The 27014-nt window shown below is 43.2% G+C and overlaps 2 protein-coding genes across 7 annotated transcripts in view; one reads left to right on the top strand and one right to left on the bottom strand.

The window, feature by feature from the left end:
* Positions 1–17268, bottom strand: part of BTK (Bruton tyrosine kinase) — a 31556-nt gene extending 14288 nt beyond the window's left edge. Inside the window, exons 1-12 of one of the 5 annotated variants that reach the window (XM_058154597.1) lie at positions 17071–17268; positions 14031–14235; positions 11678–11770; positions 10741–10806; positions 9988–10069; positions 8915–9043; positions 7131–7198; positions 6279–6460; positions 4557–4619; positions 3485–3539; positions 2276–2358; positions 1195–1322 (exon numbers count right to left, since the gene is read on the bottom strand). In XM_058154597.1, the coding sequence (XP_058010580.1) occupies positions 1195–1322; positions 2276–2358; positions 3485–3539; positions 4557–4619; positions 6279–6460; positions 7131–7198; positions 8915–9043; positions 9988–10069; positions 10741–10806; positions 11678–11770; positions 14031–14171 (1090 nt within the window). In that variant the 5' untranslated portion in view covers positions 14172–14235; positions 17071–17268. Of the gene's footprint in view, positions 1–1194; positions 1323–2275; positions 2359–3484; positions 3540–4556; positions 4620–6278; positions 6461–7130; positions 7199–8914; positions 9044–9987; positions 10070–10740; positions 10807–11677; positions 11771–14030; positions 14257–17066 lie in introns of those variants that run through there. The other 4 variants (XM_058154598.1, XM_058154599.1, XM_058154600.1 and 1 more) reach the window with 4 other exon arrangements.
* Positions 17269–19797: 2529 nt separating this feature from the next.
* Positions 19798–26615, top strand: RPL36A (ribosomal protein L36a). 2 transcript variants are annotated; one of them, XM_058197110.1, is made up of 5 exons: positions 19798–19932; positions 22610–22715; positions 23913–23980; positions 25366–25488; positions 26551–26615. In XM_058197110.1, exons 1-5 carry the CDS (start codon positions 19813–19815, stop codon positions 26569–26571), a joined length of 438 nt encoding a protein of 145 aa, XP_058053093.1. In that variant the 5' UTR covers positions 19798–19812; the 3' UTR covers positions 26572–26615. The 2 variants fall into 2 exon arrangements, with proteins under 2 accessions (XP_058053093.1, XP_058053095.1); XM_058197112.1 differs by lacking the exon at positions 19798–19932 and adding an exon at positions 19939–20079.
* Positions 26616–27014: the final 399 nt, after the last annotated feature.

A 27014-nucleotide genomic window follows, 5' to 3' on the forward strand; every position in this document is an offset into this window, starting at 1 on the left:
TGCACCGAATACCTCCCACCGTCCGTGCGCTCTCACAGAGAGGGTCTCCTCAGGGTGCCGTCAGCGAGGCAATGTCGTCTGGCGGCGCCCAGGAAGGGCCTTCTCTGTGGGGCTCCCACCCTCTGGAACGATCTACCCCGGACTTCGTCAGCTTTGGACCTTGGACCTTCCGCTGGGCTTAAAACATACTTATTTAATTGTGCAGGATTGAGCTAGATTTTAAATTTTGGGTTTTAAATTGGGTTTTATTTCTATTTTTAATTGGACGGGCTTTAGAATAAGTTTTTTAAATGTTTTATATTGTATTTATATTCTATTTATCTGTTTTTAGTGCCTGTAAACCGCCCTGAGTCCCTTGGGAGATAGGGCGGTATATAAATATGATTAAATAAATAAATAAATAAATATTAGCACAATGTTTCGGTACTTCTGGGCTACTGCTAAGGTTCGGAGTCCAAGCTGGCATGTCTTCTGGTCCTCCAAGGAGATTGCTGGCATAAACTACCCACAATGCTCCTGTTGTGGCCCGTTGGCTGCTGGCCCCTCCAGCAGCCAAATCAGAGAAGGAGGAGGCGGTGTGGGAGTCAGGATGAGCATTAGGGCAACCTGAGTGTTCCGAGGGGGAAGAGGGAATGGAACTGGCACAGAAAGAGACAGAGGCAGAGCCTGGGCCTGGGCCTGGGCCTGGGCCCCCCGTCAGCCCTCAAATGGAAAGTCAACAGCCCCCAGGTCTGGAAGTGTCTGATGAGGAAGAGGAGGAACAGCTAGGTCCAGTGCCTGACGCGCGAATGTACAGAAGGCAGAGGAGAGGAGAACAGTGGAAATCCATGGGCTGGTCCTTCGGTCAGAAGAACCACAGCTGCTAACGAAAGCCCACCCTAGCTCTGGGGATAAAAGGCAGGGGGTGGAGATGAATAGGTGTGGCAGACAACTATTCATCTTCTGGGCGGGCGGACTTGTTAGCCTGAGTTTGAAAGAGAAACTTTTTTGCCGGGGCTGCCTGCACTCCTAATAAAGGCATCTTCTGAGAGTTGGTCGTATTTGGGGAGCTAGGTCAGAACTGCTCCAGAGCATCCAACATGGCATGCTTCTAGGAAATTAAATCAGAGAGGCGGGGTGCAGCTTCCCAGATTCAACTCAACCAGCTAAGCGGTCAATTGTGGACACCTTTACCAAACAGCTGCTCATCCTCACCTGCGGAGTTGTGTTGGTGATAGTTGATGAGCTCCGGGATAGTGCTGAAGTGGTGCTTCTCGGCCAGGAAATATTTGTTCTGGGGCGTCGAGCACACCACATAATGGCGGATGGTGCCCTGAGGTTCCCTAAGGAAGCAATCGGGTGTTTAAAAAGGGATTCCAAGAGAAACAAAGACGGTGACATGAGAAATTGGGGCATCCGGAGGAAGGAGCCGCTGCTGTAGGAAAAGAGAGAGAAGAAAGTCCACCCCGTTTAGAAAGAAAAAGTGGGAAAGTTGGAATGGGATGTGGAGGTCATCTAGTCCAGCGGTGGGTTACTCCCGGTTCAGCTCAGTTCGGGCGAACCGGCAGCGGCGGGAGGCTCCACCCACCCGCCCAGACGTCATCAAAAACACTCTGCGATAGCGAACTGGTAGCGGCGGGATTTGAAACTCACTACTGATCTAGTCTACCCCATTATTCAGTGCAGGAATTTCTCCCCTCCCTCTTTATTTAAATTGTTTAACAATTAATGATACAATGGAGGATCTGTAAGAAACAAAAATACGTATTGCTTTATATTATCTAGGAACTTAGAACTGGCTAAAAATTATGCCTTTGTCCTGCATAATTAATAAGCTTAAGCCAAGTGAACAAAATTCCCCATAACTAAACGATATTATTGAATTTTTTTTGTTGTCATTCTTATTTGGTCAATTTTTCCATACAAAAACTATGGACCTTCAAGCAGCCTATCCCACTGTCAACCATAAGGACGTTTCTCCTAATACGTTGCTTAAATCTACAGATGGAGCCCTTCCTGAGGACTAGCCTGGTGTGGAATTCACTTCTATTTTTTTAACAGCCAGTCACACTTGTTACAGGTGTTAGGTCTACCTTATATGCAGCTCTATCGTTCCTCTCCATTGTAGATTTTTTTTTTCCTGTATCATATTGCCTTCTCTAGGATTCATCTCCATCGTTCCTGTAAGGCATTGCCTGTTCTTGCTGTATTACCCCCTCTCTAGTATAGTAAAATGGTTTCTGCACAGTGAATGGCTTGTAGTGTGCTTAATTACTCCACATGAAACAACACTCACCCAGAGGACTTAGCAAACACAGAAACGGTGTATTTGCCTGTCTTGCTGATAGAATCTCGAACGATGAAACCGCCATCTTTGCCCTGAAATATAGAAATGCTTACATTTTTCAGTGGTGAAGATTGGGGGATGATTAATTTTTCAGTGTAAGACAAGACTTGGGTTTCCTGATGGAAGCCACTCTTGTGAGGTTGCATCTAAGCCCTTTGAGAAAGCTACACTGACCTAAAATGCCGGATTACTAGCCCTAGTAGCAAGTAGTAGTTAGTAGTAGTAAAACTTAAGTAGGTTTGCCTGAACTCTGCATCTGAATCTACTGCACCCTTAACAAGGGTTATAAGCAAAAAGAAATCCTTGGCATACAATTTAGGATCTTAGAATGAAATGATGCGCTATACAAACTAGTTCTTGGTCACATTAGCTACTCCTGATCCAGAAGCTAAGCAGAAATAAAAGGGGTACAAAACATACACAGTGTACAGCAGTGGTGGCTAACCCTTTTGCCATCACGTGCCAAAAGTGTGGGGAGTGTGGGGTTTGTGGGCACGCGTGTGCCCACACCCATAATTCTATGCGCCCCACGCATGCACGCATAACTCCCCCCACGTTCCCCTCGCTTTTTGAACGTGATGTCATGGTGGGCCCAGTAGGTCCCTTTTTTTGCTCTCCCCAGGCTCCAGAGCCTCTCTAGGAGCCTGGGGAGGGCGAAAACGGCCTTCCCCACTGCCCCGGAGGCCCTCTGGAGCCCGGAAATGGCCCGTTTGCTGACTTCTGGTGGGACCGGAAAGCCCGTTTTTTTGCTCTCCCCAGGCTCGAGAGCCTCTCTAGGCCCTGCGGAGGCAGGAAACAGCCTGTTTCCCTACTTCTGGTGGGCCCAGCTGCACCGGAGCTGGCTCATGTGCCCACTGATATGGCTCCACGTGCCATAGGTTCGCTATTACGGGTGTACAGTATTCACAGTTAAAAATGATTTCCCAAAATCCTTACTTAGAATTCCTTGCAGTGTTTCTCAAACTTGGCCGGTTGAAGATGTGTGGATTTCAACTCCCAGAATTCCCCAGCTAACAAATCTCCTCCCCCCCACCCCCGGGTCCAAAAAAAAAAAGCTGGCTGGGGAATTCTGGGAATTGAAGAAGCCCATACAACTTTAATTTGCAAGGGTTGGGAAACATAAATTGCTTGCAACGAAAGACAGACACAAGACAATACCTCTTTCTTCAGCAATTCTTCTGCTTGCCTTCTGGTTATGTTTTTCAAATACCACCTAAAACATGATAAGATAGTTGTCAAGAAAGAACACCTAGGATGAAGGTCAAGCTTAGAGCCTTGTGGGAGGGATTTATTTGGAGTAAAGAATGAAAATGAAATTCTCCCAAATTGTTCTGACCTAGGACTCTGACCTAGCAGAGTCTTGGTCCTGGCAAACCCCCTTTTATTTACATGACTGTGAATTCCTTTCATTCACAGTCAGCAAGGCTTGGACAACAGTCTTTCAGAGGAATATTTATCAACACAAACCTTATCTTGCTTGGAAAGCTGCCAGATAACTAGTTTCCAAACGCAGTAAAGGCAAAACTTGGCACAGAGTCTCTTAGAGACTCGCAAACAGAACTTTCCACTCTTGAAAGGACTGAACGAACGAATTGTTTCCTGCAAAAGCCCACTCCCCATTCACTCCTCTATGGGAGGGACCAATCACCTCCAAGGTGTGGCTTTAGTCCCAAGTCGACCCTGCTTTCTTAGTTGTTCTTGTCTTCTGGCAGCTCTGCACATGCGCACACTGGGAACAGGCTCCAGCTGCTCCTCTGCCTCACTGCTGTCTAGCTCCCTCTCTGCCTCCAACACAGAGCCCTCGTTTGAGCTTTCCCCAGCCCCCAGGACTCCTCCCCAACTTCCTCACTGTCCAACTTTGCTGCCAGCTCCACCGGCCACCAGCGGGCCACAACAAAAATATTTTATTAGTGGTTCATTCCCAAACCTGCCCTGTTTGATGCCAATATAGGACAAAACAATGTTGAGCATCTGGTCCCACCCATCTTATTACTAGCTGATCTTCTGCGTCTGGAGTCCAGGTCAACTAACTATAATCTCAAATGGTGGAGGAGGAATGAAACATCTGGAGGAAGAAATGACTGACTGTCAATGAAGCAGAAGAGCTCAGACATGGACTGAATAATAATACAGTCCATCAGTTTTCTGCCATCTGGACTCCATTCATTGTGTTAGAGTACATCTGTCATCTCCATGAATGGATGCAGCCCATGGTTCAGAGGACACTCACTCAAATATCTCCAGAGAATCTCTTGTTTCAGTGATGTAATTGGAGGGGATGTAACCTTGTTTCCTGGATGGAAGGAAGCAAGAAGGGGGAGGGGAAGAGGAAGAAGGAAGATAAGATCAGGCTTCCTTTATTGTCTAACAGAATGGCAAATCCAAAAACTAGAATCTTGATGCTCATATAGCATAACAAGTTGAATATAAGCCTTACTGAACATTGTGCTCAAAACTGACATAGAATAGAATAGAATAGAATAGAATAGAATAATAGAATTATTTATTGGCCAAGTGTGATTGGACACACAAGGAATTTGTCTTGATGCATACGCTCTCAGTGTACATAAAAAAAGATACATTCATCAAGAATCCTAAAGTATAACACTTAATGATAGTCATAGGGTACAAAGAATAGAATAGAATAGAATAGAATAGAATAGAATAGAATAGAATAGAATAGAATAGAATAGAATAGGAGTAGAGTAGAGTAGAGTAGAGTAGAGTAGAATAGAATAGAATAGAATAGAATAGAATAGAATAGAATAGAATAGAATAGAATAGAATAGAATAGAATTCTTTATTGGCCAAATGTGATTGGACACACAAGGAATTTGTCTTGATGCATATGCTCTCAGTGTACATAAAAGAAAAGATACATTCATCAAGAATCCTAAAGTATAACACTTAATGATAGTCATAGGGTACAAATAATAGAATAGAATAGAGTAGAGTAGAGTAGAGTAGAGTAGAGTAGAGTAGAGTAGAGTAGAGTAGAGTAGAGTAGAGTAGAATAGAATAGAATAGAATAGAATAGAATATAATAGAATAGAATAGAATAGAATAGAATAGAATAGTTTTTTTATTGGCCACGTGTGTTTGGACACACAAGGAATTTGTCTTGGTGCATACGCTCTCAGTGTACATAAAAGAAAAGATACGTTCATCACGAATCCTAAAGTACAACACTGAATGATAGTCATAGGGTACAATTAAGCAATCAAATCATATTAGGAAACAGTCAATATAAATCGTAAGGATACCTTTGTTGCCACTCCAGTGGGAAATTCCCATGATTAAAGGATTCAAGTCAGAAGGGATGGGACATATATTTTAGCTGTGCATTAAAACTAAAGGCATTTGCATACACACCCACACCCACCCACACCCTTCAAAATAAATTCTTGGGAACTCTAGCAATAGCAATAGCACTTAGACTTATAGACCGCCTCACAGTGCTTTACAGCCCTCTCTAAGCAGTTAACAGAGTCAGCCTATGGCCCCCAACAACTTGGGTCCTCATTTTACCCACCTCAGAAGGCTGAGTCAACCTTGAGCCTGGTGAGATTCGAACTGCCAAATTGCAGTAGCCTGCAGTGCTGCACTCTAACCACTGCGCCACCACGACGCTATCTCCTGAAATGCTAAGCCAACATCAATCTATACCAGTATTGGTTGGCTGAGGAATTCTGGGAGTTGAAGTCCACAGATCTTAAAGTGGCCAAAATTGAGAAACGCTGATCTAGATCAGGGGTCTCCAACCTTGGGAACTTTAAGCTTGGAGGACTTCAACTCTCAGAATTCCCCAGCCAGCTGGCTGGGGAATTCTGGGAGTTGAAATCCGCCAGGCTTAAAGTTGCCAAGGTTGGAGACCCCTGATCTAGACCATAAACCAAACTACAATGAAGTCAACCCAAGACAATCCAGCCATTGCCCTTCTCCCATCTCATACCCATTCTGGTCTTGGGCTCGCCACCAAGATTCACTGCTCTCCTCCAGGATCAGATATTCTTCCCCTTTCTGTAGCTGCAAATCCTGGTCATTCATGGGGGTGTAATCGTAGAGAGCGATCACTTTCCTCGTCTTAGAAGGAATGCTGGGGATTGGTTTGGGCGGCAGAGGCTTCTTCATGAACTTCGGAAGGATTGGAAAAACAAGGAGAAAAATAGTAAGGCCTTCCAGAGCAGAGGTGGGTTCTATTTACATTTACTACCGGTTTGCATCATGCCCGCGCATGTGCAGGCGCTCTGCTCACGCACGCTCTTCTGCGCATGTGCAGAAGAGTTTTGATGAAGTTTGGGTCAGTGGGCGGAGCCTCCTGCCGGTTTTACTACCGGTTCTATAGAACCAGTCAAAACCGGGGGCTACCCACCGCTGTTCCAGGAATCTGGTCACAAGAATGCCCAGGCATCCGTGGTGTTGAATCTACCCACACCAGGGGGAGGGGGGGTTGCATTGGCTCATGTGGTTAGGACACTGAATCAAAAGACCGTTGAGAGGTCGACAGCTCGGCTGATTGAAACCGAAGAATGAGCCACGTCAGGGAATGAGCTCCCATCAATTTGCTCCAGCTCCTGCCCACCCATCAGTTCGAAAGCATGCAAATGCAAGTAGGTAAATAGGTACCATTTCATCGGGAAAATAACAGGGATGTGAAAGAGCCCCCTTGGGTGCCATTGTGATGTCACCGGCTAATCCTTTCAATCCGGAAAGCGCCTTAGAAGTTGCTTCTGACACAAATGTAGTAGCAGTAGGGGATTAGGGTTGTAGTGGTAATAGTAGCCACAGCAGCCCGGAAAGTTACCTGATTCTCCTCCGGCGTCGGGGGCAATGGCTTTTCAGGCTTCTGAAGCGAACGGCCACTTTTGAAACCTTCAAGGAAAGGACAAGTGTTATGTACCGTAAAAGGAATAGAATAGAATAGAATAGAATAGAATAGAATAGAATAGAATAGAATAGAATAGAATAGAATAGAATAGAATAGAATAGAATAGAATTTTTATTGGCCAAGTGTGATTGGACACACAAGGAATTTGTCTTGGTGCATATGCTCTCAGTGTACATAAAAGAAAAGATACGTTCATCAAGGTACAACATTTACAACACAATTGATGGTCAATATATCAATATAAATCATAAGGATTGCCAGCAACAAGTTATAGTCATACAGTCATAAGTGGAAAGAGATTGGTGATGGGAACTATGAGAAGATTAATAGTAGTGCAGATTCAGTAAATAGTTTGACAGTGTTGATGGAATTATTTGTTTAGCAGAGTGATGGCCTTCGGGAAAAAACTGTTCTGGTGTGCAGTGCTCTATAGCGTCGTTTTGAGGGTAGTAGTTGAATGGCATATAGTTTTCACACAGATCCTCCAAAAAGGCGGGAAAATACTTAAAGCTCATTGATTAAGCCATCTTGCAGCCCTCTATAAAAGAGGACACTGCCAGACTAGCACTCAGTTGGGTTGTGCTGGTCTACTGATAAAGAGCTGTTGTTACTGAAAAAGCTGCGTCCGTCTCTTCCATCATCAGATCTAACAAGTGTAATTGATTGATTGACTGGCTGACAGACAGACAGACAAGACATGATACTCTGCTTAGACTGGCTTACTGGCTGGCTGACAGACAGACATGATACCCAGCTTTTCTGGCCATAGGTGGCTAACCACGACAGGTAGTCCTTGGCTTAGGCTCACCATTGGGATCAAAATTTCCACTGCTAATCAAGATAGTTGTTCAAGTTAACAAAAGAAATTAAAGAGAAAGAAGAGACAGATTATTATACAATATAATCTGGAATTTTTTATTTTATTTTTATTTACATTTATATCCCGCCCTTCTCCAAAGACTCAGGGCGGCTTACAGTGTGTAAGACAATAGTCTGAATGAATGGTATGAATGGTTTGTGTCCAGAAATAAAGGGAAAAAAATAAAGGGGAGAAATTAGAATGTACAGAATGTATTAGGAATGTACAATATGTAAATAATAAATATATAAGAATCTAGAAAAGTAAAGCTATTAATATTAGATAATTTAATGTACATAAAGAAAAAGGGATAAGAAAGAAAATAAAATAACAAATGTGATACGGGGGGAAAGGTATAAAAGCGAAAGAAGACCGCTAAGAAACACTGTTTAGAAATAGGAAATATTTATATGTTATATGTTGTGTGTTTGTCAGATTGTGTAAAATAAAATTAAAAAAAAAAGATAGTTGTTCAGTGAGTCCCGCCTAATTTTATAACCATTTTTGTCATTAAGTGAATCACTGGACGTTAAGTGAATCCAGCTTCCTTCCTTGACTTTGCTTATCAAAGCCAACTGGGATGGTCGCAGATCACACGACTCCAGGATGCCGCAGCCATTGCAAAAACATGCCAGCGACCAAGCGCCTAATTTTTTGATCACATGACTGTGGGGAATGTCCTAAGTGCGAGGAGGACCAGTTTTTTTTTTTCAGTGCTGTTCTAACTCTGAACAGCCACTAAACAAGTGGCTGTAACTCGAGGACCTGCCTGCACAAATAAAGGAAGAAGGATGGATGGAGGTTGAGATCAGAGTGAAGGCACAAGGGGATGATTTCTTACTTTGACTTCTGCCGGTCAGGACTTTGCAACCCATGGCCATTTTTGCAGTCTGGAAGCAACAAAGGTATTGTCCATCTGTCCAGAAACAAGGATGATACTTCTGCACCAGATTGCTGTTATAGTAGGTCACTGCAGCAAAGATGGAATAAGAGAGCAGCTTTCTAAAGAGCACGTCAAGAATTAACTCGGACGTTGCAGTATGATTTATTTGTTAAAACATTCACTTAGCAATTTGTCACTGTAATGCAGATTTAAAGCTGGCCAGCTCCTGTAAGGCTGTAAAACGAGATGATGAAATGAGAATGAGTCAGCAGCAGCGGTGAAAGGCTCCCGGTTCGGACCGGATCACGCGATCCGGTAGCGATGGCGGCGGGTGGTTCGGAGAACCGGTAGCAAAAATCCCTGCTCCCCCCATGCCCAGCTGAGCTGCGCAATCATCAGAGGGTTTTTCTTTTCTTTTCTTTTCTTTTCTTTTCTTTTCTTTTCTTTTCTTTTCAAAGCATTTTTTCTTCAACCGAAAAAATGCTTTTAAAAGTAAAAAAAAAAGGCTCTGATAATCGTCAGAGGCTTTTAAAAGCATTTTTTCCTACAACCTCTTCGGCTGAAGAGGTTGTAAAAAAAACGCTTTTAAAAGGCTCCTCTGATGATCCCAGCTGAGTTGCCCGATCATCAGAGGTTTTTCTTTGCTTTTAAAAGCATTTTGCCTTTAAAAGAAAAAGGCTCTGACGATCAGGCAACTCAGCTGGGATCGTCAGAGGAGCCTTTTAAAAGCATTCTTTTCTAAATAATTTTTTCCAGCGGAAGAGGTTGTAGAAAAAAATGCTTTGGAGAACCGGTAGCAGAAATTTTGAGCAGTTCGGAGAACTGGCAAATACCACCTCTGGCTGGCCCCAGAGTGGAGTGGGAATGGAGATTTTGCAGTATCCTTCCCCTGCCAAGCCCGCCAAGCCACGCCCACCAAGCCACGCCCACCGAACCAGTAGTAAAAAAATTTGAATTTCACCACTGGTGACAAGACAGCCTTTCCCTGATGCCAAAACCGTTGCACATGTTTTAATCACATGGATACTGACTGTTCTTCAGTTGGTGAACCCAGCGGGTCCGTAATTCCTCCATGGGAGAGAAGACATAGAGCGGTCCTTCATCGTATACCACCTTGAGGACACACAAAGCAGAGATAACGAACAGTGGTTAAAATACGGATAGCCCTCAACTTACTTGGTTTAGTGACTTTACTACAAAGCTACAACGGCACTGAAAAAGGTGAGCTATGATTGCTCCTCATACTTCCGACTGGCGCAACATCCCCATGGCTTATGTGATCCCCATTTGCAACCTTCTGACGAGCAAAGTTAATGGGAGATGCCTTTAATGACCACGTGATTCATTTAAGAGAGCCAAGATGGCGCAGTGGTTAGAATGCAGTATTGCAGGCTAGTTCTGCCCACTGTCAGGAGTTCGATCTTGACCGGCTGGGGAATTCTGAGAGTTGAAGTCCACCAGGCTTAAAATTGCCAAGGTTGGAGACCCCTGCTCTAGAATAGTATTTCTCAACCTTGGCAACTTTAAGATGCCTGGACTTCAACATCCTAGCCGGAGAATTCTGGGTATGGAAGTCCACGCTTCTTAAAGGTTAAGTCTTAAAGTCCATGCCAAGTTTGAGATACACTGCATTAAAAAGACAAGATGACCGATCTTCAACATCAAAAGCACCTCCAATCATCAAGCCTTTGGTTATACGTATCAGCCTGACACAGAAGCCCAAACTTCTTGGTTAATGTTTCATCGGTGAGGACTGGAAAAGCTGATAGGAAAAAGAAACTTACTTGGAAGGGATAAGGAAACCTTTCTATAATGGAAATCTGCTCGTGGTCATTTGCATCTTCTTTTCGCTGCATGCAAAAGAGTTTGAAAATGAAATACATACATACATACATACATACATACATACATACAGGGATGGGCTTCAAAAATTTTAGCAAGGGGTTCTCTGCCCGGTTGCTTGGTGGGTGTGGCCATGGTGGGCGTGCACCATGGTGGGGGAGGAGGGTGCATTTTTGCCCTCCCTGGGCTCCTGAGGTTTTTCTTGAGCCTCCGGGAGGGTGAAAATGGTCTTCCCCGGCTCCGGAGGCCCTCTGGAGGCTGGAAATGGGCCTGAACTTCTGGTAGGCCTGTTTTTCGCCCTCCCTGAGCCTCCGTGCGCACTCTGCACTTACCTGCATCCAAAACGGGCCGCATGGGGACTCCTGGGAGGGGAGGGGAGGGGAGGGGAGGTTAGAACCAGCCAGGAGTGGGATTTGGGGGTTCTCTGAACTGCACAGAATCTTAGCTAGAGGTTCTCCCGAACCCCCAGCAGCCCAGCCCTGCATGCATACATACATATGTACATACAATGAGTACATCAAAGCTAATTCTATGCTTCCGCATCACACTTCTGGGAAATTTGAAAAGTTGGGAGCGTTCCTACCTGGCTCCCATAGGCAAAATGCAAAAGCATTTTGATTTTCATAATCTAACTGTGAAATTTCCCTCCTGCCAAGCCAGTTAGACATAATTCTTTGTGGCCGGCTTTTCACTCCTAGCCAAGGATCCTAATTTGGATACCACAGTAAAAAGCAAAACAGCAAACAATGTTTTTTTTTTTTCATCATTTGACTGACAGATCCCTATAAGCAGGAGGGGCTGCCATGAGAATGGCCCACCAACATTTCTGGGATTAAACCAGCATTCTTAGAAGAGGCAGAAATGTCTGATTACTGATACCTGCCGTTCCGGAGGAGGGTTGTTTTCTGGAACCACAATCTCAACGCAGGTGATTTTATCTATGTCCACCGAGCCCTTCTTACTTCCTCTGCGCTGCAGGAAGACAGTGAAAATATTTGGAGGGTTTTTTTTTTTTTTAAGAGACCTAAAATTTCAATCTACAATTTGTGCAGCTGCAGAGATGATACAGATACACATTAAAAGAGTTGGAAGGGACCTTGTTGGCCTTCTAGTCCAACCCCTTGCTCAAGCAGGAGATCCTACACCGTTTCTGACAAGCGTCTGTCCAGTCTCTTCTTGAAAGCCTCCAGTGATGAAGCTCCCACAACTTCTGAAGGCAACTTCTGTTCCATGGGTTGATTGTTCTCGCTGTCAGGAAATTTCTCCTTATTTCTAGGTTGAATCTCTCCTTGTTCAGTTTCCGTCCATAATTCCTTATCCCTCAAATATTGGAACATTGCTATCATGTCTTCCCTGGTCCTTCTCTTCTCTTCACTAGACTAGACATGTTCAGTTTCTGCAACCGTTCATCGTATGTTTTAGCCTCTAGTCCCCTAATCATCTTGGTTGCTCTTCTCTGCACTCTTTCCAGAGTCTCAACATCTTTTTAATAGTGGGGTGACCAAAACTGGATGCAGGATTCTAGGTGTGGTCTTACCAAGGCTTTGTAGAGTGGTATTAGTACCTCCCTTGATCTTGATTGTATCCTTCTGTTAATGCAATTTAGGATTGCATTGGCTTTTTTGGCTCCCGCCTCACACTATTGGCTCCTATTTAATTGGTTGTCCACTAAGAGTCCAAAATCCCTTTCACGGTTAGTTAAGATATAGTGACCTAATCCAGTAGTAATCTCAGTAGAAAGATCTGCACAGCCACTATATTATGTTAGCACAAGGATTACTTCATTCCCTTGACATTGTATTCCTCCAAAATCTACTTTTTAAGGCAATAGAACTTTCCATGCATTTCCAAATTACAATATATTATTATTATTATTATTATTATTATTATTATTATTATTATTATTATTATTATTATTATTATTAATTACATTTGTATACCGCCCTTCTCCCGAAGGACTCAGGGCGGTTCACAGCCAATAAAAACCACAATACATATAACACAGGTTAAAAAACAGTATAAAAAAACTAATTCAATATATGGCCTAAAAATTTTAAATACGAATTAAAAAGCCCATTTAAAAACCCCAATGTAAAACCCCAATTTAAAACTACGTTTAAGCTAGTCCTGCATGTCGAAACAACAACGTCTTCAGCTCGCGGCGGAAGGTCGGGGAGTTGACGAAGCCCCGGAGGCAGCGCATTCCAGAGGGCAGGAGCCCCCACAGAGAAGGCCCTCCCCCCTGGAGGTCGCCAGCCGACATTGTTTGGCTGACGGTATCCGAAGGAGGCCCTCTCTGTGAGAGCGCACTGGTCGGTTTTATTTTAAAGTTGCAAAGCAATACCAACTGTATTTTTGAGATATTGCTAAGGGAGGCTGCAGACTACAGACTACTCTGAGGAGTTTTCCTATCCTGGTACGGAATTCATAAGTTTAAGGAAACTAACTTATTGGCTGATGGACTTGAATTGTAAAACTGAGCACAGCCATGTGAGCCAATTCAGAAACTTGGCAACTGATTCATATTTATGACCGTTGCTCTGTCCCGGGGGGTGGGGTCACATCAGAGGTGGGTTTCAGCAGGTTCTGACCAGTTCTGGACAACCAGCAGCGGAAATTTTGAGTAGTTTGGAGAACCGGTAGTAAGTATTCTGACTGGCCCTGCCCCCATCTATTCTCTGCCTCCCAAGTCCCAGCTGATTGGGAGGAAATGGGGATTTTGCAGTAACCGTCCACTGGATTGGGGAGGGAATGGAGATTTTACAGTATCCTTTCCCTTGAGTGGGGTAGGAATGGAGATTTTACAGTATCCTTTCCCTGCCACGCCCACCAAGCCACACCCACAGAACCGGTAGTAAAAAAAAATTGAAACCCACCCCTGGGTCACGTGAACCCATTTTGCGACCTTCTTAGAAGCAAAGTCAATGGGGAAGCTAGATTCACTTAGCAACCGGGTTACTAACTTATTCACTGCAGTGATTCACTTAACAAATGAGGCAAAATTCACTTAACGAATGTCTCACTTAAACCACAGAAATGTTGAACTCAATTGTGGTCATAAATCAAGGACTACCTGTACTAACAAAACTGAGGGATGAAACGGGTGATAAAGTGAGGGTATCCAGTTGTTGGATGTTTCTGAGACCTAATTCCTTTTTCCCTTCCAATAAATCTGGTTAAAGAAGACTTTGTGCCCATCTTGTTTTCTGCCGTTAAGGTCTCCAGGACTCACCCCACGTTCGAAGTCGTATTCATAGTAGGAGAGCTTGCTTTCTGTCAGCAGAAAGAGGCGCTTCTTGAAATTCAGCGGAGAAGTCTTTTTCTTTTGCTGGGAACGTTTCAGAAAGATGCTCTCTAGGATAACATTGGACATGGCTCCTCTCGTCCTCCTCTTCCTCTTCCTTTTCCTCCTCCGTGATCAACTTGCTGAACTGCCGCTGCCAACAATCATAAAAACACTAAGCAGAATTGAACAGTGCGATGTATTTCTGTCCAATTATATACATACATACATACATACATATACAGATACAGATACAGATATATGTAGGCATTTTCGGATCTTTTCCCGTGTAAGGTTGAGAGTATCTTGGCGCCATTTTGACGAGGTCTCACTCATCATCTTCAGGCTGGTGTCTTCGGCTTCATGCTTCTCAACCTTACATGGGAAAAGACCTGAAAATGCCAAGACCTACATACCTATATCCGTGAAAACCTATGAAAAAACACACACACACACATATACACACACACCAAATTCTGTAACATTAAACAGTGGTATTTATTTCTATCCAATCATAGATAGATAGATAGATAGATAGATAGATAGATAGATAGATAGATAGATAGATAGATAGATAGATAGATCGATAGATGGATGATATAGATGATAAATAGATAGATAGATAGATAGATAGATAGATAGATAGATAGATAGATAGATAGATAGATAGATAGATAGATAGATAGATAGATAGATAGATAGATAGATAGATAGATAGATAGATAGATATAGATGATAGATATAGATGATAGATGATATATAGATGATAGATGACAGATTGATAGATGTTTGATAGATATAAATGATAGATAGATATAGATGATAGATGATAGAAAGATACATAGATATAAATGATATAGATGATAGATATAGATAGATGATTAATTGATAGATGAGAGTTAGATGAGAGAGAGAGGACTGATTTGCTAGCATTTAGGTGGCATATAGATTTAATAATTTTTATTTTATGTATATATTTGTATCCTGCCTTTATTCACTAAGTCACCCAGCTCTCTTTCATGCCTGAGGTAGGATTACAACTCATTGTCTCCTGGTGATTGTCCCAAAGTCACCCAGCTAAGGCAGGACTAGAACTCACAGTCTTTGACTTTCTAGCCTGCGGAGCTGGCAATGGAGTCAGACAACGATGAGGCTGAGGAAGAACATGGGCCAGTCCTGGAGGCTGGGGAAGGCCCGGATGAGGGCAGAGCTGGGGCCAGGGCCATCGGGAAGTGAGGTGTGGACTCCAGAGCCTCCAGAGCCTGACAGTAGTGAGGCAGAGGAACAGGAGGAGCCTGTTCCTAATGCACACATGAGAAGAGCTGCCAGAAGTCAAGAGCAGCTCAAGCAAAGAGGACAACTCGAGAATAGGGCCAAGAGATGATTGGCCCCTCCCATAAGGTTTAAAAGACCAGCAACGGCGTTTGGGCTCTTTGCCGGAAAACAACGTTGATAGCTTTGTCTTGCTGTATATGTTTCTTATCAGCGTCTTCTGAACTTTTGCCAAGAAAGGCCTTTGGCAGTTTGCCTAATTAAGACCAAGGTTGATAATAAGACTGAGGAATTGTGTTGGGAAGAATTTGCTTTGATTTAGTTTGGACTATGCTGAGAATGAGTTAATTCTCAGCTGTTCTAATAAAGTTCGTTTGTTTTTACACTGACTGAGTTTATTACTACCTACTTGGGCCTGGGTCACACCACCAGGAATGCTAAATTATGTAGCCAGAAGTACTAAATTCTGTAGAATCCCTGACAGGTCAGGAGGCATAAAAAGGTAATAATGTATTATTGTTATCTCTTTTATTCTTTAAATGTGAAACTCAGTCAATTGAACATTTAAAAATGCATTACAAATACCATTCACTGGTGCTAATGGTTGATAAGGGGTTGCTGCCAGCATCCTAGGGATCAACCAAGTACCTTCTTAAGATGTACGATGTTCCAAGTGGTGTAGGGTTTCCTGCCTAAGCAGAGGGTTGGACTAGGAGACCTCCAAGGTCCCTTCCAACTCTGTTATTCTATTCTATTCTACTTTAAAAGTCAACTAAACAGAACTTGCTTCTGAGTCTGGGCCTCTACAAAATGCCCAAGCAAAATAGGAAGAAAGAGTGCTCCTCTCTTGAAAAATGCACACATCTGTTAGACAGCACAGCTGCCTCTTCTGTGTAATTTTTTTTTAAAACAATCAAGAATCACCTTGTAATGCATGAACTGTAAGCTTTCAGTTTGCCTAGAGTGGGACAGCCGCATTCTCAGAGATTCACAGGACTGCGTTCCCAGAAAGGTGCCACGTTAGAGGATATGTAACAGACAGAGAGATGTAAATATTATGTAAAGTGTTGGCACTGAATTTATTTCTTCCCCGGGCATTAACCCAATACTGATATAGAGCAATTGTTGCAATTCCTTAAAAGTTCTTTCATTGCTAGAATGAAGAAAGAGAGGAAGAGAAGAAGAGAGGAAGAGAGAGAGAAAGAAAGAGAGAGAAAAGGGAGAAAGGAAGGAAAGGAAAGAGAGAAAAGGAAGGAGATAAAAAAGGAAGGAAGGAAGGAAAGAGAGAGAGAGAGAGAGAGAGAGAAAGAAAGAAAGAAAGAAAGAAAGAAAGAAAGAAAGAAAGAAAGAAAGAAAGACAGACAGACAAAAGGAAGGAAGGTACGAGAGAGAGAACAGGAAGGAAGGAAGGAAAGAGAAAAAAGGGAGGAAGTGAGGAAAGGAAAGAGAGAGAGGGAGAAAAGGAAGGAAGGAAGGAAAGAGAAAGAAAGAGAGAGACAAAAGGAAGGAAAGAGAGATAGAGAACAGGAACGAAGGAAGGAAGGAGAGAGATAAGTGAGGAAGAGATAGATAGATAGATAGATAGATAGATAGATAGATAGATAGATAGATAGATAGATAGAGACAGACAGAGAGAGAGAGAGAGAGAGAGATAATAAAGATGATAGAGGTAGAAATAGAGGTGGAGGTGGAGAGATAGAGAAACAAACTTACTTACTGGCTATTTCCTCTTTCTTGTCTTCCTCAGACTGCGGGCAACCCTTTCAGCGAAGGCCCCCCCAGATTCTGGCAGAGGTGACCCCCGCTGCCTTTCTGATATCTGAGCAGAGGGTTGACCCCGATGGCAGTAGCCGGAGGAGGAGACGGACTGGAAGAGCCGCATTGAACACCATGCAGCAGTCCAACTCGCCTCTGAGCTAACCCCACCCTTTCAGTTCCTCTTTTCTTAGTTTCTGACCAAGCGGTCTCTTGTTTCCTCTCACTGAGAGGCCACATGGGTGCAAGACAAAATATTTATTTAAAAAATTTAGTTTTTGGGGGGGGGAGGGAGGGATCTCTAGTCTCTGCCCCCTCCACTCGCTACTCCAAAGGCAATGAAATCGTCTCCAGGTGTGAAAAGGCTGGAAAAGACAGGTGGACAACTAGATCAGGGGTCTCCAACCTTGGCGACTTTAAGCCTGGCGGACTTCAACTCCCAGAATCCCCCAGCCAGCAAAGCTGGCTGGGGAATTCTGGGAGTTGAAGTCCTCCAGGCTTAAAGTCGCCAAGGTTGGAGACCCCTGAACTAGATAGATGTGGAAGCCAACCATGGAGACCAAAAGGGACCACCAACACAGGGATGGGCTTCAAAAATTTTAGCAAGGGGTTCTCTGCCCGGTTGCTGGGTGGGCGTGGCCATAGTGGGCGGGGCCTAGCCGGCCTCCTGCACCACGGCTCCGGAGGCTTTTCTCGAGCCTCCGGAGGCCCTCTGGGGAGGGCAAAAACAGCTTCCCCAGGCTCTGGAGGCCCTCTGGAGGCCGGAAACAGGCCCGTTTACGGCCTTTCTGAACTTCCGGTAGGCCTGTTTTTCACCCTCCCCAAGCCTCCTTGCGCGCCCAGCTACATCCAAAATGGGCCGCATGGGGACTCCGGGACTGGGCAGGGTGGCAGGGCTAGCCAGGAGCGGGATTTGGGGGTTCTCCGAACTGCACAGAATCTTAGCTAGAGGTTCTCCCGAACCCCTGTGAACTCCCAGCAGCCCACCCCTGAGGGTTGCATACAGAATTCTTCTCCCAACCGTTGGATTGGAAACGTCCTGTGGAATTCCAAAGCTTGCTACTCTACCGATGGCCCTTTGGAAGAACAGATGGCACAGCAAAGCACAAAAAGATAGCCGAACAGCTATTGTTTGGCATGCAGAGTTTAGCTGAAAAGGGGGCGAACAATCCAAGGTAGTCACTAATAGAGGAGAATAATTGTAGCTGGGGGTTGAAATCCAGGGTCCTTGGTGACTCTGAGCTCTGAACTTCCTTGCAGACTTTTCCTGGCCCAACTAGGGAACCTCAACAGTGCTAACAAAAAAAAAATTCTATTTTGCCTCTTTGGGTAAACACTGGATTCATTCACATAAACATTAAATCCTGGGATTGATTTGGGTTTAGCTGTGTGGTTCCACTTCATATACTTCATATCCTAAAAATGTATGGCTCCTATAACCCAGCGAAATGAAGCTTATTCACTAAACCAGGGGTAAGCCAATAATAATAGAACAGGATAGAATAACCAAGTTGGAAAGGACCTTGGAGGTCTTCTAGTCCAACCCCCTGCGTATACCATTTCAGACAAATGGCTCTCCGATCTCTTCTTGAAAACCTTCAATGTTGGAGAAGCACCCTCAACTTCTGAAAGCAGGTCATTCCACTGATCAATTGTTCTAACTGTCAGGAAATTTCTCCTTAGTTCTAAGTTGCTTCTCTCCTTGATTAGTTTCCTCCCATTGCTTCTTGTCCTGCCCTCAGGGGCTTTGGAGAACAGCCCGACTCCCTCTTCTTTGTGGCAGCCCCTGAGATATTGGAACGCTGCCATCCTGTCTCCCCTAGTCCTTCTTTTCATTAAACTAGACATACACATTTCCTGCAACTGTTCTTCATATGTTTTATAAAGAGTTTGGTGTGTGGTACAAAGTCAATCCACAGAGGAGATTCCCTTTGCAGCTTGAACTGTGAGTTTAACGTTAGTTGTAAAAGGTCCAGTTTATAAGGGTCTTGTACATATATGGTGAGAGTGTCTCTCACCACATACAAATTGTATTTACTGTATCTCTTAGCACTACAGCCTGTCTCATATTTTTGCAATGATCAAAATTAAAAACTGGTTTTTCCAAACTGGTCTAGTTCTACGAGGTCTCGTTGTCGAAATCGTTGACCTGACTTTGGTAGGCTGGGTTCTGACATCTGGCTTGGCCCCGGTGTGTTCAATCATGACTATAAGTCACATCTGATTAATTTCAAACCACAGACTAAGCCAAAAATAAACCAGCGACCTTCTGGCTTGTTCTGTGCATGTGGAGAGATGCAAGCCCTTGCAAACCTGGCCTCAACTCGGATGAAACCTGCAAAGAAAAAAGTACTAAGGTTGCAAAGCCACCCAGGCTTCCTCTTTTCGCTCCAAAGAAGCAATGACCTGTTGTTGTTTTTTTCCCTCTCCCAGAGAAAAATGTCTACCAAAGAAAAAAAGAGGACAGGGGTGGGAAACCACCCTTCTGCTTTTTTGCTTTTCGGGCACTTCAACACAGTTCCTACTCTGGTCATCTGAGTGATTTGAACCTAAATCACTGGCCGCGCTTTCACGAAACGACGAGGGGGAAAAAAAGAAATTATTATTATTGCAGTATTTGCTCTTGTGCACTCCCACTTCCTTGTCTTTTCCGGCAGGGGGCAGCCGAGGTCTCCTTATTTCTTCCAAACTGTGTGGGCTCGGTATGGCACTCTATCCTCCAAACTGTCTTCCTTTTTGTCTGTTTTTTTTTCTGCTCTACGGTCTTGACTTCCGCTTCCGGCGAGCAGCTCTTTCTCTGGGCGCAGCTAACGTTGGCAAGATGGTGAGTTAACCGAATCCGGTTCCATCCGCCGCCAGGGCTGAGGGTATGGGGCCTCGGAGTGGGGCCCAGGGAGGTGGCCAAGACCGGATAACGTGGCTGTGGGGCTCCCGTGGGACGCGGGGAAAAAGGACCGTGATTTTATATTCGGTAAAGCCGGAGCGAAATATGGAAGGAATAAAGGACATGGCTCCCTTAACTACTAACAGCACTGTCGTCGCTTAGGCCTAGTTCCCAGTGCAGTGGCCAATCAGATCGTTCAAAAAGACTCCGTGATACTTAAAAGAACCGATCCCTGAATTTTTAGTTTTACTTCTCCCTCCTGTCCCGTTTTCCTCTATTGTGCATCTTAGATTGTTATTAACAGAGTTGGAAGGGACCTTTTTAGGTCATCTGGGCCTCTGGTGGCTCAACTGACTAAGTCTGTCTGTTACTAACACAGCTGCTTGCAATTACTGCAAGTTCAAGTCCCACCAGGCCCAAGGTTGACTCAGCCTTCCATCCTTTATAAGGTAGGTAAAATGAGGACCCAGATTGTTGGGGGCAATTAAGTTGACTTTGTATATAATATACAAATGGATGAAGACTATTGCTTAACACATTGTAAGCCGCCCTGAGTCTTTGGAGAAGGGTGGGATATAAATTCAAATAATAATAATAATAATCTAGTCCAACCCAAGCAGGAAACCCTCCACCATTTCTGACAGATGGAGTCCAGTTTCTTCTTGAAAGCCTCCAGTGATGAAGCTTCCCACAACTTCTGATGGCAACTTCTGTTCCATGGGTTGATTTTAAGTCTTAGTTGTTGATCCCCTCCCCCAAGCCTGATTACGCACTCTAACGTTGATTCAAGGTGTGGATCTTTGAATGTTTCTCATGGGCCAACGTTGGCTTTTCCAACCCTGTTTCTTGTTAGGGATCAAAAGATCCCATGGATCTCTGAAAGGATCATTGAATCTGCCCATCCAGATCCAATCCAGAAATGAGTCTGTATTGTGGGTCTTTTTGCAGTGCAGTGAAATGGAGCTTTGGACAAAGCACATTGGCTCCAAGGGCTGTAGAAATTGAGATATTCCACTTTTCTGGAGGAGAAAGTTTGAAATAATTCCCTTGGGTGTGCTTATTCGAATAACCCCTTAAGTAGAAACCAACAAACTGGGTTAGAAGTAGCTTTCTCCCTGCTGTGGTGAATATCAGATTTAATATTGTCATTGTCGGGGAAACGGTTATCGTCAAGAAGGGTACAATCCAGAAACATTAGTCTTGGCATAGAATAGAATAGAATAGAATTTTTTATTGGCCAAGTGTGATTGGACACACAAGGAATTTGTCTTAGTGCATAGGCTCTCAGTGTACATAAAAGAAAAGACACCTTCATCCAGGTACAACCCTTAGAACACTTAATGATAGTCATAATGGCTAATATTCTTACAAGATGCTGAGACGATTAGCCTTGTTCCTAAAATGCTTCAAAATGCAAAATGTTTGCCTGTTTCTTTTGAACTGGTAAAGAATGATGCCATGTACCCCCTGGACTTCGTCAGCTTCCGGACCTTCGGACCTTCCGCCGCGGGCTTAAAACATACTTATTTAATTGTGCAGGACTGAGCTAGATTTTAAATTTATGGTTTTAATTGGGTTTTATTTTTATATTTTAATTAACGGGCTTTTAGAATAAGTTTTTTAACTGCTTTTATATTGTATTTATGTGTTTTTTAAGTGCCTGTGAACCGCCCTGAGTCCTTCGGGAGATAGGGCGGTATATAAATATGATTAAATAAATAAATAAATAAATAAATGTACAGCAAGTTGACAGTTGCAATTAACAGAATAGTTAATCATACAACTGTACTCTGCCTGTACAGTTTGCAACAAAGGCTAACGTAAAATTGAGATTGTTTAGTTTACTTTATTGTCATTGCACATCGTACAACGAAATTAAATGCCATCTTCAGTGTAAATTATAACTATAAAAAATAAAACACAAACACACATCCTTTGCATTCTATACAATTGAATTGAAAATCCCTGATATTGCATTATACCATAGAATTCAATATAATTACTGCCCTGTTTTTCAGGCTATTTGTCCTTGTTTTTATTACTCTATACCGTCTGCCAGTTGGTAATAGTTCAAAAAAAAAAAAGGGTGCCCAGGATGAGATGGATCTTTAAGAATTTTTTGAACTTTCTTAAAGGCAACAGGGGCTATAAAGCTCTTCCAAAGAGGGGAGAGGGCAACCAATGGTAGTTTGTGGTTCTGCTTGCTGCAGGAAAGACCCCTCTATCTTAGTAAGTTGGTGAGCCCTTGAGTTATTTATAAATTAGTACAGGTGGAATAAAAAAATTAATAAAATAAACCCTGTTTCTGATGAGCCAAAAGCTTTTCCTTGCTTGGGTGTTTTCCAAGTTTAGGGACTTCAAAATCCCAAGCAGTGGCCATACTAGCCATAGTTCTGGGGTTGAAGTTCATATTTGTCTAAAATATGTAGGATTTCCTGCCTAAGCAGGGGGTTGGACTAGAAGACCTCCAAGGTCCCTTCCAATTCTATTTCTATTTCTATTTCATATTGGGAAAGATAGCAGAGTTGGAGAATTCTTCCTGGAATATTTGCATGTTTTTCCTTACATGGGGGAAGGTAGAATTCTATTAATTGGTGTAAAACTGATTCCTTCACAGGTAAACGTCCCCAAAACCCGCAGGACTTACTGCAAGAAATGTGGCAAGCATCAGCCCCATAAAGTCACCCAATACAAGAAGGGTAAAGAGTCTTTGTATGCGCAAGGTGAGTTGTGTGTTTGGCGCATCCTTGTCTCTATAATTAGCTCTCTACGCATTAAAGCATTGTGTTCTCACTTCCTGATTTCTTTTAATTATGAAAGCAAGGGGGCCTTATTTCCTTTCCATTCTTTGATTTATTCTTAGGCACAATTGCCGTTTGCATCAGTTTCTAAATATATACTCTCTCTCTATATATATATATATATGCTTTTTTTTAAAAAAAAGGCTTTTGTTTCTTCTCTATAAGAAGAGAAAAACACCGTCCTCTCAATTCATTTCCATCCAAACCAGAGATACAGAGGTTTTCACATTGTACTACGTTTTTTTGGGTAAAGGAAAATGTTTAAACGGCTTATTCGTATTAAGAACAAAAAGGCTCAAAAATAAGAGGGAAACCTGCGATTGGGCATTCTGAAAAGCACAGGGGCAGAAGGGAATTGAAGCAATGAAACTCCCCATAGAGCAGGGGTCTCCAACCTCCTCATCTTTTAAGACTTGTGGACTTCAACTCCCAGAGTTCCTCAGCCAGATTTGGGAGTTGAAGTCCTCAAGTCTTAAAGTTGCCAAAGTTGGAGACCCCTGCCATAGAGAATAGTAGCCATATAAATTTACTGTATTTTTTGGAGTATAAGATGCACCTTAGTTTTTGGGGAGGAAAATAAGAAAAAAGCTGATTGGCAGGTGGATTGGCCTCCCAGAATACCCCCAATCAGCTGTTTCCAGAGGTGAATTTTAGCAACAGGTTCCTTGATTGTGAGCTCTGTGCCTTGTTGTTTTTTTGCTTTTTCTTCTGCTTCTGAAACTGTTTCAGAAAAAACTTTTTTCTGCCTCTGAAAGCCTCCGAAACAGCTTCAGAAAAAAAGCTTCTGAAGCTCTGTTTGGGAGCTTCTTTTCTGAAGCTCCGTTTGGGGGCTTTGTTTCTGAAGCTTCGTTTCTGATGCTTTTTTCAGTCTCTGAACACTCCATTTGAGAAGCTGGGCAGGGCTACATTGGGAGCATCCAGATTTTTACCCTCTTTTTTGGGGGGGGAAAAGGTGTGTCTTATACTCCAAAAAATACGGTAGCTTTCAGGAGCCGTAGTATAAAAAAAACTTAGTAAATAAAGATGATTGTGTTGACGTAATTGGTCGTGTTTGTTCACTTGTGAGGTTTGCAATTGAGAAGAAACAGACCATGTATATCTGATGACACTTACTTTCAGGAAAGCGGAGATACGACCGTAAACGCAGTGGCTATGGAGGTCAGACAAAACCCATCTTCCGCAAGAAGGTAAAGAGGTCTATTAAATCTTATTTGAAGCATTAATGTTGGAAGCTACTGTTGAAGATTTAAAAAAAATAGTTTTATTAATTTATAATACGACATACAAAAGCAAACAGTGAAATTAGAGAGAAAGGGAAATGGATAGTGGGGGAAGGCATTGACTTACAACTCCTTTGGTGCAGTAAAATAAGGCATTAATATCTACCCTCAAGTTTTTACTTTTTCATAATAATAGAAACTAGCCATTTCTATAATAACGGAAGATACAGAATTTGATCCTTTTTCTTTGTTAGGATGCTTGCAGGGGCTATAGAGGGATTTAGGTATGGTCTTTCTTCGAAGGACAGCAGGTAGAGTTGCTATCAAGACAATCATCATCCTCTTTTAATGACCCCATAATCCCTTGCGAGATGGAATCTGGGCAGTTGAATGGAGCTGAGTGTTTACTGGCCGGATCCCCTTCCTTTTGCCAAGGCGGAGTTTTGTTCAGCAGATATATTCTCATCGTGCCCAGAGAGAGAGAAATATCTGCCTCTACCTAGGATCGAACTCACAGCCTCCTAATTGTGAGGCGAGAGCTCCACCTCTAGGCCACCGCACCACTCCATTTTATAATACTTTATAAAAAATAATAACCCTAACCACTCAGTTTCTATCAAGACAATGATTCAGTAAAAGGGTCTTGAGCCCAGGCCAGGAAAAGCAACAGTCCTAAACAAGCCCCTATGTAGTTATGAAGATAAAGTGAAGACAAGCAGCACATTCAGACTTGCCAGATTCTCTTACTGAAACTATTGCATTAAAAATAGTCCTCACCGTTATGGCATTGACGTATTACCTGGTCTACTTTCCTGGATGGACTGTGACATGAGGACATTAGTGAACAGGCCCCAAGTCAAGAAAGATTTTTTTAAAAAGCTTTCCAGAAACCTCAAGTTTTAAAAAAGGTAAAAGGTTCCCCTTGTGCATACGTGCTAGTCATCCCCGACTCTAGGGGGCGGTGCTCATCTCTGTTTCTAAGCCGAAGAGCCAGCGCTATCCGAAGACGTCTCCTTGGTTATGTGGCCGGCATGAGTCAACACCAAAGGCGCACGGAACGCTGTTCCCTTCCCACCAAAGGTGGCCCCTATTTTTTTACTTGCATTTTTTAATGTGCTTTCGAACTGCTAGGCTGGCAGAAGCTGGGACAAGTAACGGGAGCTCACCCTGTTATGCAGCACTAGGGATTTGAACTGCCGACCTTTCAATCGACAAGCTCAGAATCTTAGCCACTGAGTCTCCTTTTACTAGCCTTCAAAGTCCGAAGCTCGCAGCAGAGGTGGAGAAAACCTGAGAAAAGTTTCTGATATCTGGCTTGAGGATGTATGATACCACCTCCTTCCTGCTTGCAGGCAAAGACCACAAAGAAGATTGTGCTGAGACTGGAGTGCGTGGAGCCCAACTGTAGGTCGAAGAGGATGCTGGCCATTAAGAGGTGCAAGCACTTCGAGTTAGGAGGAGACAAGAAGAGAAAGGTACACTTGAGCAATATTCTGGGCCGTGGTTGGGCCGTTACTTTAGTGTTACGAAAGAAGACTGATCTCCTTGGATGAATATGTGCTTAGCAGTTCTGGAGAAAGTACCGTATTTTTCGGACTATAAGTCACTCCGAAGTATAAGGTGCACCTAGCAAGGTCAGCTTCAGCACAGCCTGATTTAGCATGAGCAGCTGATTGACGTTTGGATCTGCCTCCTAGAATACTTCCTATTAGCTGTTCCAGGCTGCGGGGATCGCCAACGCCCTTCGGTGCTACCCATCAGCGCTGTCACCTGTCGTCACCTCTGTGTGTCCCATTTTCGGCCTATTCCATGCTGCCTGGAACAGGCTGAAAATGGGGCACGCAACACCATGCAGCACGGATGGGCGGTGGTGATCCCTGCAGCCTGGAACAGCTGATAGGTATTCCAGGAGGCCATCCAACCGCCAATCAGCTGCTCATGCTAAATCAGTCTGTGCTGAAGCTGATCTGGCTGTTTGCTGCAAGGAGGTAAATTGCTGGGAGGCAGAGGCCAAAGGGTGGGGGCCGGTGGGTGGTTGGGACTTCAGCAACATTCACTGTATAAGACACACAGACACTTCCACTGTGTATAACACTGTGTGTTATACTCTGAAAAGTATGGTAACTTTCATTTGGAACACCAGATTAGCCACTAAATTGGGTGGAATGCAAAGAATAAATGGGAAGCATTTGTGTAAGGAATATATAGAAATGTGATAAATTGACTAGTTTTCTTTTACTAGGATAAATGTTTGAAGTTATACCTTTGTTTTTTGAAATAATATCTGGATACATCTGTAGGCATTGCAGCCTATTTTTTCACATTTGGAAAAAATGGAGAACCAGGTTAGAGAATGTTATCCAGGACCTTCCGTGTCTCAAGGTTCTGAGTTCATAAATTTGTAATCAAAGTCTAGGCATATTTTCAGTTTTCTAAGACAAGGATTCTGTTCAAAATTGAAAATTCATCGAACGAAATGTGTTTTCATTTGTTACTGTAGCAGATGCTTAGTCGATGTCTTGTTTTTCTTTTCACAGGGGCAGGTCATCCAGTTCTAAATATTCTTTGATATGGAACCCATTAAAATTCTGTCAGAATACAATGATTTCTTGTACTTTCTTTGCCATTCACTGTTGGGATATACCCTTAAGAGTTCATCTGATATGAAGACTGTTCTTGCCACAAAGTGCACCTTGATAACCAAACAAAGAATAGGATTAGCTGAAGAAACTGCCCGATTTGGGAAAACAGGTGTGGGAGGGGAGGCTTTTTCAGTTGTCTCCTGCCTTTTTGGTAAGTTTCTATAATTCCAATTCTACACATTTATTAACTACTATTTGGCACGTGATATTCAAAAGGATATTATTGAAAGCCTATTAAAAAATCTACTCAAAATATATTATGTTCAACATTGAAGAAGTAAAACTGTTCCACAATCCTCTTCTTCAAGACATTAATTGCAATTTTTAATGTACATATTTATTAAAAGAACATGATAGAA

This window comes from Ahaetulla prasina, chromosome 11, assembly GCF_028640845.1.
Source record: "Ahaetulla prasina isolate Xishuangbanna chromosome 11, ASM2864084v1, whole genome shotgun sequence".
Lineage (NCBI taxonomy): Eukaryota > Metazoa > Chordata > Lepidosauria > Squamata > Colubridae > Ahaetulla > Ahaetulla prasina.